At 43.1% G+C, this 10319-nt stretch overlaps 1 protein-coding gene across 2 annotated transcripts in view; it reads right to left on the reverse strand.

The window, feature by feature from the left end:
* Positions 1–1805: 1805 nt before the first annotated feature.
* Positions 1806–10319, reverse strand: part of cstf1 (cleavage stimulation factor, 3' pre-RNA, subunit 1) — a 10687-nt gene continuing 2173 nt past the window's right edge. For both annotated transcript variants that reach the window (XM_037678551.1, XM_037678552.1), the window contains exons 3-6: positions 9591–9868; positions 9319–9516; positions 8042–8432; positions 1806–2328 (exon numbers count right to left, since the gene is read on the reverse strand). In XM_037678551.1, coding sequence (XP_037534479.1) covers positions 2069–2328; positions 8042–8432; positions 9319–9516; positions 9591–9868 — 1127 coding nt within the window. In that variant the 3' untranslated portion in view covers positions 1806–2068. The remainder of the gene's footprint in view (positions 2329–8041; positions 8433–9318; positions 9517–9590; positions 9869–10319) is intronic.

Genomic DNA, 10319 nt, shown 5'->3' on the forward strand with positions numbered 1-10319 from the left:
GTAAAATAGCAAAGACTTTTAAGTTATCATCATCAACCGTGCATAACATCATCAAAAGATTCAGAGAATCTGGAACAATCGCTGTGCGTAAGGGTCAAGGCCGTAAAACTCTACTGGATGCTCGTGATCTCCGGGCCCTTAAACGTCACTGCACCTCAAACAGGAATGCCACTGTCAAGGAAATAACAGAATGGGCTCAGGAATACTTCCAGAAAGCATTGTCAGTGAACACAATCCACCGTGCCATCTGCCGTTGCCAGCTGAAACTCTACAGTGCAAAGAGGAAGCCATTTCTAAACAAGCTCCACAAGCTCAGACGTTTGCACTGGGCCAGGGGTCATTTAAAATGGAGTGTGGCAAAATGGAAGACTGTTCTGTGGTCAGATGAGTCACGATTTGAAGTTCTTTATGGAACACTGGGACGCCATGTCATCCGGACCAGAGAGGACAAGGATAGCCCAAGTTGTTATCAACGCTCCGTTCAGAAGCCTGCATCACTGATGGTATGGGGTTGCATGAGCGCTTGTGGTATGGGCAGCTTGCATGTCTGGAAAGGCACCATTAATGCAGAGAACTATGTTCAGGTTCTAGAACAACATATGCTCCCATCTAGACGTCATCTCTTTCAGGGAAGACCCTGCATTTTTCAACACGATAATGCCAGACCACATTCTGCAGCAATCACAACATCCTGGCTACGTAGGAGAAGGATCCGGGTACTGAAATGGCCAGCCTGCAGTCCAGATCTTTCACCTATAGAGAACATTTGGCGCATCATAAAGAGGAAGGTGCCACAAAGAAGGCCCAAGACGATTTAACAGTTAGAGGCCTGTATTAGACATGAATGGGAGAGCATTCCTATTTCTAAACTGGAGAAACTGGTCTCCTCTGTCCCCAGACATCTGTTGAGTGTTGGAAGAAGAAGGGGGGATGCCACACAGTGGTAAAAATGGACTTGTCACAACTTTTTGGGATTTGTTGACGCCATGAAATTTGGAAACAACAGATTTTTCCCTTAAAATGAATCATTCTGTCAGTTTAAACTTTTGATCTGTGATTTGTGTTCTATTCTGAATAAAATATTAGATGTTGGCACCTCCACATCATTGCATTCAGTTTTTATTCACAATTTGTTTAGTGTCCCAACTTTTTTGGAATCTGGTTTGTAAAAAAAAAAAACTTCCAGTAAAAATCCTTCCAGCTGCACAGCGTTTGATACCAGAGGAAAGAGTCATCCAAAAAAGCTATTTACATTTAGAAAAGTTCTCAAACGCAGTAAGTCAGAATGAAAGTAACAGAGCTACTCCAACATGCTGCCAGTAAATTCCAGAACCATCCGAGACAGCCGTTTGGTTGGGCCTTGAAAGTGACATTATGTGCAGTTTCTTGATTATTGTGAGAACCAACGGTTTCACATCACATCTGAGCTCAACATCTCTAAGATTAATTTAGTTATAGCCAAGTTCGGGTTTTTACCACCACTAAATTGCAGTAGTTTAACGATTATTGCCGTTTTGCCTTTGGCAGCAGCTGATAAAAAACAGCTTTTAGTTTTCTGTTCTTTCATCCTCTGAATGCTGTTGAAGGCTAGGTGTTTGATGAGTTCTCTACATGACAGAGCTGTTGTGGGAGGTCAGTGCTCATCTGTGCTCCCTGCAGGTCGCCACACGGTTAGGACCTCTAAATAAATGAGGACTTTTCACAATCAAATTCACAGCAACACAGTCTTTCTTCTAACTCTTTATTAAAAATTCAAATTACAAAAAGGATCAAAGACAAAATCTAAAATAATTCTGACAGGGCGAGGTCAGTGGAACACATGAAATAAATGAATGAAGCAGTACGAGTCGTCAGTTTCACTTCAACTAAACTCAAGTCCGGTGGTTTTATTCGCTGCATGTGAAAAGAAACAGCGACGACTGATGGTATTTTAACTCGAGGTTTTGCTTTTGCAATGCACATCCGCTGTTCTTCAGAACGGTTTCACGGGCAACGTGGCACATATTTGAAGTGAAAGACATTGTTGATTAAAGGGAGAATGATGACAGAGCTTCGGCGGAGGCTGGGCTCAGTCTGTGGTGGTGCGACGGTACCAGAAGCGGGCCCTGAAGTCATCACTGCAGGTCATGAAGCCAGGGTTAGTAGGAGAATGGACGATGGCGCGGACTATGTTGTTGTGACCCAAGGACAGCAGGTTCTTCCTCTCAGCCGTTCTCGAGTCCCAGCAGCAGAGGCTGATGGTGCGCTCATCGGGCAACAGCACGTAGTCCTCTGTGTGGTTGAACACGCCCTGAGTCCGATGCATCTGACGGCCACTGAGTCCCGCACCTGAAACACAAGTACACCATCAAGAGGACACGCAGAGGACTGACCTGTCAGCTTTCACCTTGTTCCAAATCAAAACATGATTGCCTGACCCTCAACTTACCTCACCTGGCTGACCTTCCAGCTTCTACCTGACCGTAAATGAATACTGGGAGCGTATGTGGGACCGCTTTAAATGTGTAGCAGAGCCTGAACTTCAGTGGCTTTGTAGAGTAAACTCAGAATGCAATCTCTGCTGTTTTTAAATACTCTCTAGCTTTTATCAATCTGGCTTGTTTGCAGTTTTTAACACGCATGCAGCTTTTTGAAGAGTATTTGCTACAATCTGTCAGTGCAGGTTTGTTCAGGTGCACCGGTGGTACATCAATGTCCGCAGCAGCTGAGAGATTTGAATAGTGAATGTAGTTTCCAGATGAGAAGACAGAAGTCATGTTGTTTCCTCCTAATGGCACAATCAGGAACCACTGGCCTTGCTCAAGGGTCTAGAGTGGGGCAAATGAGGATGAAGGCAGGTGAGGGTATTTCACCTTCTCCACCCACATTTTGATGTTGTCAGTCCCGGGAGTTGACCGGCGATCCTCCAAACACAGGCCCACCCTCTTTAACCTCTGCTCCACCACTCCCCAATCTTTATCTTTACCTCTGTGGATCCATGTATTTTATCCTGTGCCCTTTGTTTGTTGTTTCTGCTGTACAGCACTTTGGTTGGCCTTGTTGCTGTTTATAAGTGCTTTATAAATAAAGTGGTATGGTAGTTTTACAGATGAGTCTAAAAAAAGTTAAATCAGGTCCTCTGGACGGGTTCAAAAAACGAAAAAAAAAAAAATTGTCTTTCATCTGAGAGACTTCCTCAGTCTGAGGTGCTGTATTCAGCTCAGTCTCTTAAATAGCACCTTCTCAGAGTGGATCAACCAGTTTTGCTGCTGACAACCAAAACCAGCTGATCACATGCTCAAGAAGGACCATCAGCCTAACAATGGATCATTAGCACACTGATGGCTGTTTACTGTTCACAGAGGGCTGAGTGATACTAGCAATCACAGCATTGTAAGAGGGGGACAGTTGAACATGAAGGCCTCCAACCTTGTTTAATGATGGACGTAGGGTTGGGCCATATCATATTGTTCACGATAATACTGGTAAAAAAAAAAAAAAAAAAAAAAGCTTGCCCGGTAAAATAAATTATAATCAGGCTAGGCTAATTTCATGACGTAATACTTTAGTGTTTCCCCTACCATTATACAAGCGGGGCGCCCCGCCCTGTTAACAGAACCGAGCGCGCTGAACTACGGAATCGAACTGCGCACCCCCTCCCACCGGTTGGTACTGGCGTAACGCTCATTAGCTGCACGCAATGCTAGCTAAAAAGCTAAAAATAAACAATGCGCAGCTCAGCTGTCTCTCCACCCAGCCTTAAACTGCCGGTGCAGGCGAAGCTCGGCTGGGTCTCCCCCGCCGGTACGAACATGCGCAGCTCAGCTGTGACTCTTGAGTTCCACAGTCCATGGAGCAAGAACAGAGTCAGGTGATCAAAGACAGAGCATCAGAGAAATGAATCATTCCTGCAGGAACAGAAGAAGCTGAAACACCACAAGCTTCAGGGTCAGATCACCTTGTTACAAGTTCTGGAAGTTATAGCTCATTTAAAGAAACATATATTATCTTGTATGTTACATTTATGCTCAACAGATGTTAAGCTTGAATTTTATGAATATTGAATATTTGAGCCATATCGCCCACACCTAGATGGGTGGTTTTCACAAAGACGGCCTCCTGTACTCTTCTCTCAAACAATTTTTTTTTTTTCTTTTTGAACCAGTCCAGAGGACCTGACTTAACTTTTTTAGATTTTACCGCCTGGATTATTGAGCATGCATCACAATATTTATAGATGAGTGTTTTTCTGGGCTGGAATTGAACAGGGAATGCGAGTAAACCTGAATGTTTTTGAAGTAAGATATTTCAGTGAGTAGGAGTTACACTGTGTAGATGTACAGAAGAATGCTTTTTGTGGTTGTCCGAAGCAGTGAAGAGTGAAGGATCCTGGCCAGTGGAGGGAGTAATTTTATCCACTACCAGGTGCAATGGTGGAGTCAAGGGGTGGCCAATGATGACCTTGGCCCCCACAGATTAATCTTCAGTCATCCCAATGATCATCACCATACTAACACACTTATGTCAGTTATATATATATCAATCGGTGTTTACCATACCGTTATTCAAGGAGGGCGCCCAACCCTGTAAACAGAATCAGCGGCCTGCCTACTGTCCTTATGATGCAACACCTTGGATGTTGTTGGCATGATAACAGTAGCAACTTTGTGTGGTACTGGTTCATGCTAGTTGGGATGTGTGGATTGGCTCTGTGTTTGCTGGCATCTTTTGTTCATTAGTAACTCGACTTGGATCACTTCGTTTTAACCTTTTTGTGTTGAGCCTAGGGCAGCACGGTGGCGCAACTGGTGCCTCTCAGTGAGCAGGTCCCTGGTTCAAACCCCGGTCCAGGGGCCTTTCTGGGTGCAGCTTGCATGTTCTCTCCGTGCATGCGTGGGTTTCCTCCGGGTCCTCTGGTTTCCTCCCACAGACCAAAAACATGCATGTTAGGCTGATTGGTAACTCTAAATTGTCCCTAGGTGTGAGTGAGAGAGTGAATGGTTGTTTGTCTCGTTTGTCTCTATGTGTCCCTGTGATGGACTGGAGACCCGTCCAGGGGGTACCCCGCCCCTTGCACAGTGATTGCTGGACATGGGCACCAGCGACCCCCGTGACCCAAAATGGAATAAGTGGGTAAAAGATAATGGATGGATGGATGTGTTGAGCCTACAACAGTTCCCTTGTGGTTCTGATTATTAGTTACTACTTTTGGGTTGTTGTGCAATGACAGTGCTCGGTTCTGTACCATGAACACACTTGATGCATTACACAAACATTTGGTTTGTCCTTTCAACTACACGGTGACAAAAAGTAGTAAAAATGGAAGCATTTCTCTGGCTTTAACAGCAACAGTCTATTTTCAGCTTTTATGGTGGGCTCAATAGTCCAGTTTTATCAGCTTTATTTCTGGAAGGGGAAGTTTTAATAACTGTTTAATGTAGATGACAAGATCCTGCAGCCCTATGTGGGTTATTCTGCGTGGTCTTCCTTTTGTTAATTTGGGTCGCTCCATCACTTTTCTATTGAAGATCTTTGCAGTTGCTCAGCTCTGTGTGTTAGTGGTTGTTTTTATGTCTAATGAAGTTAAGTGAAGTGGTAGCTTCACTTAACTTCATGGGTCTGGTACTGCAACAATTCATCTCTGCTGGATTGATGTCACTGGCTGCACCTGTGGGCTGATGTCTGTGGTGTGGCTCGAGACTGATGGCTGTTTGCCGGGCTGGGTTGCAAGTTTATTAACTTTTTTACTAAAAAACTTCTTAAGCTAAACAGTTTGTTCAGTCTTCATTGTATGTTGCAGCCCAATGAGCCAAGTTGTAACAAACAGGGGTCTGCCTGGAAAAGACTTGAGCTACTGGCTTGGTAACCAGTGCTGCATTTGCATGGTTCATAAAACTGAGAGGGGAAAATAACGAAGTTATTTAACTTTCATAAACTAACAGAAGCAGTTTTAGATGTGACGACAGGTTCACTGATGTCTGTCCAAGTTGTTCACGAGCTATTTTACCAACAGACAGACTGTGTTGGCTCCACTTGCCAACGATCAAGTTTTAAACAAAGATCTTGTTTAAGATCTCTGTATTTGGGCTCAGTCTCAGCTTCCATCACAAACTTTTCACTAATGTATTCATCGCCTGGTTTCCTGCACCCATCCCAAACATCTCGGTACAAATACATGCTCTGTTGCAGCCTGTTACTGAACAATCCTGTCAGGTAGGAATGTGCGATATACACAGTAGAAACAAGGCATTTAGCCTACGATAGAGATCTGTCTTCTACCAGCTAACCACAGTAATGCTGTCTGATGTAAAATCAGAGCTGTCTGTTTAATCGTTACTTTTTTTGTTGAAAACTGTGCTTAAGTGGTGTTACCGTCTTTTCTTCGAGAGCTAAGTAGCGAAGCTACAAGCTAACTACAGCCGGCTTGCCGTAGTGTTGCCGTATTCTGACGCATGCACAAAACAGTGTTCCATCGAAGTTTTTTTTTTCCCCGTCGTAAGTTAAAGTAAGCGTTGGTCAGCTTTAGAGAAACCTGCTCTCTGGTCTGTGAAAAGAACGCTGTGTTGTGATTTTACTGCGAGACCCTCTGGTCAAAGCCACAGAGGAAACTGGTCGCCATTTTGTGTCAGCTCTCCTTAAAGCAGAAGGAGGCGCCCACTAGAGGGTTGGAGGGTGAAGTGTTTCAGTTGCTGCTCTGTTGCTGTTCATTTAAGTGAGAAGACTGGAAACAACTGTTAAGAGTTAAAAACATATTCTTTTATTTAAAGCATATGGCTAAAACTACATTGGATATATTTTGCACTGTTCTTTACTACAAGAAAGAAGCCTAATTATTGATTTGTTTATTATTTACAAACTCTCTGGACCTAGTAGTGGAATGTTCTTAATAGATTATTTTGTGGTATAGTAGTTTTTTAAATAAATGATGGCAAAATGACACCATATGCTTTTTTTCATCCCTATTGCAAGTTTTATACCAAAAACATATTGTGATATATATCGTTACCACCACCCTTCACAATACATATCGTGATATGAATTTTATGCCATACTGTGCATCCCTACTGTCAGGCGTTTGGTGTTATACGTAGGCCTGTCACGGTAACACATTTTGCTGGGCTATTATCTCAGAAAATATTGCAATAAATGAATTTTTTTTTATTTATTTGACAATAATTAGTACTTACTGTCAAATTTTATAAGAAATGTTGGTTAATTTTGTGTGTAGTGCCGTTATTGACCACCAGATGGCAGTATAAGACTGAACCGAAGGATGGATAGTGAGGGAGCGAGCAGTGTCTCTAAGAAAAATGGGAGGGAGGCCCCTTGACGTGACATGGGCTGTCTCTCTTTGGTTCTCAAAATGGCGGACGCGCTGTGTGCTTTGAGCTTTAGCATAGCATTTTTCACAGAAAGCTTTTAATTAAAAACAAACAAACAGTAAACAAGTTCTCAGCTTCTTTTTGCAGAGAAAAACAACTTCTAACATGAAGGCACGGGTTTCAATCGTGAATTTTGGAGCTTCGACAAGACGGAGGTTTTTCCCGAGGTCAGCCTGTTAGCTTAGCTTGTAGCTTAGCTGTTTTTAACGATCCAAAAATGTTATTTTGGACGTTAAAACAGATTTTAAAAAGAGAAAGGGAGGGGTCAGTGAAGAGCACCGGAGTTGAGCCTTTTGTCGTCCAGTGTCTTCAGTAGAAAGAGACACGAAGAAACGATAAAGCCGATAAATGAAAACGAGGTTGATAATTTTCATGTATTCATTCAGCCTTTATTTTTACAGGTTAATCCCATTGAGCCTCGGGGACTCATTTACAAGAGATCATGTGATTAATTGATTTACTGTTTATCACGACAGGCCTAGTTCTATGTTTTGTTATTCCTGCCTCCTCTGATGCTCTTGTAAACGAGTCCCAGAGGCTCAATGGGATTAACCTTCTAAATAAAGGTTGAAAGAATGAAAATATACGCCTTCTGTAACTGTTTGTAAAGTGCACTGCAAAGATTTTTAAATATAAATTAGAAATAATTGTGTGGTGTAAATAAACGCCATCCTCCTCACCTGTGTACTTCACTAGTGTTCGGCCTGTAGAGATCTCCCACAGTTTCACAACGGAGTCTTTTCCACTAGACAAAATGTACTTAGAGTTCTTGGAGAAGATGGCGGAGCAGACCTCTGCTCCATCGTGTGCCTTCTCAAACGTAGACACGCAGCGGTTGGAGACGCCATCCCACAGTTTGATGCTCCCGTCCTTGCTGCAGGAGACATAGCTGTTGGCGGACGGGTTGTAGCTGACGCTGCTGATGGTGTCCGTGTGTTGATCTAGTGGGTTGCAGGACACAAAGCACTGGAAAGTGTTGGCGTCGTAGAGACGTAGGGTGGGGTGCTGTGTTCCCACCAGCAAGAAATCACCAGAGGGGTGGAAGGAGATTGAACGCAACATTTCTGCTTCCTGTAAGAAAACAGATGTGAACAGGACTGGATCACAGAAAACACTCTGTAATCATGTTTACATGTTCAAACCATACAAATCATCAGGATTTTAAAGTTCAGCTTTCTGGTTACACAACTCAACTGCTCATGTTAAATCCAGGACTCCTTGTATTCCTTTACTTCACTACGGATAAATCATCAATCTGGGCTCCTTCTAGATTTGTTGTTCCCCCTTGTGGAGCAAAGAGGAGGAACCCTCCCTACGTCTACACATGTTGTGAGCACGAGAACTTGAAAAACACAAACAGCCACCAAATTTTCAAGGAACCTTTCTTCCATCTAGATGCAGCCACACCAAAATGGAAGTCAGGACCTCACATTTTTCAACTTATGCTCACAACAAGGATGGACATTATGTCACACTGTGGCTGCATCTAGGCAGAAAAAAGGTCACCGTTAAAAATTGGGTTGAAGCACATGGCAAAAACAACTGGCGATCATTTTTACACCGGATGTCCTTCCTGACGCAACCACAGACCACCGAGCTACCGCAGCCCTCTGTGTGGAGCAGAGAGCTGCATCTAGGGCGCCTACATCTGTTTTTACTAATGATAATGTTGAATGATGAAATTTAGCCACAACAAAACTAATGTTTAAAAATTAATGATCCTGGTTCCACGATGGTGCATACTTGATCACAACAATGATAAACACTCCAGCTTTGGAGAGGAACACACAGCAGTTTAGTCATTTATGGAGTTGCTAACACTTTCCTCTTCTTCTTTTCCGTTGTCAACAAATCAGCTTTAAGACAACGTGCACTTTGTTCCACAGTACCAGGTACCACTGAATGGAAATATTGTGTTAACCTGATTAGTGTGACTAAGAAAACAGGAAAAACGGACCTGTATGTATTTAAAGGCTCTCTTTGCTGAAGGTTTTGAATAATCAAAGAGTTTCAAGGTGTAATCTCTGGAACCCGAGGCCAGAATCTGTTCAGAGGGATGGAAGGCGAGGCAGGTGACTTCATCAACATGGTCATAGAGAGTCCGGATCACAGGGTGGTTCTCCATGTTCTGCTGAGCAGTTTCGTTCATCATGACCTACGAGAAAAACACGTCCTTAATAAAAGTGCTTAACAACAATGAGCGCACCTTTACTCTGCAGCCTGTCTCACCTCAATGGGCATGGCACTTTTGGCCAGCATGCGTTCAGTATCCAGAATCTTGATGGAGGCATCAGCAGAACCAGTGGCAATAAGCTGCCCATCCCGACTGTACGTGGCAACACGGCAGGGGCCCTTATGAGATGTGACATAGCAGGTCTCATACTCTGAAGCCTCCGGGGACATGGTCTGGACATCAGCATCAAATTCTAGATCAATGCCAATACCCGGAGCCACTGTATCAGAGCGCCCAATAGCGTACTGAACAGTGCTGTCATCATTCTCCATCCCTGTGAGACAAATACAAAGCATCTCAGACACAAAGAAGATTCATTCATTCCTGTGACAGAGCGGCCATTTCTAACATCAACCCAGAGATGATGTGTTCAGTGAAAATGTTGGTGAAGGCAGACTGTTAGAACTCTGACACCCTCTCCCCTACCATTATACAAACCGGATTCCAAAAAAGTTGGGACACTAAACAAATTGTGAATAAAAACTGAATGCAATGATGTGGAGATGGCAAATGTCAATATTTTATTCGTAATATAACATAGATGACAGATCAAAAGTTTAATCTGAGTAAATGTAACATGTTGAAGGAAAAATATGTTGATTCAAAATTTCACAGTGTCAACAAATCCCAAAAAATTTGGGACAAGTAGCAATAAGTGGCTGGAAAAAGGAAATTGATCATATAACGAACAGCTGGAAGACCAATTAACACTAATTAGGTCAATT

Source organism: Nematolebias whitei, chromosome 7 (assembly GCF_014905685.2).
Source record: "Nematolebias whitei isolate Nwh7 chromosome 7, NemWhi1, whole genome shotgun sequence".
NCBI lineage: Eukaryota > Metazoa > Chordata > Actinopteri > Cyprinodontiformes > Rivulidae > Nematolebias > Nematolebias whitei.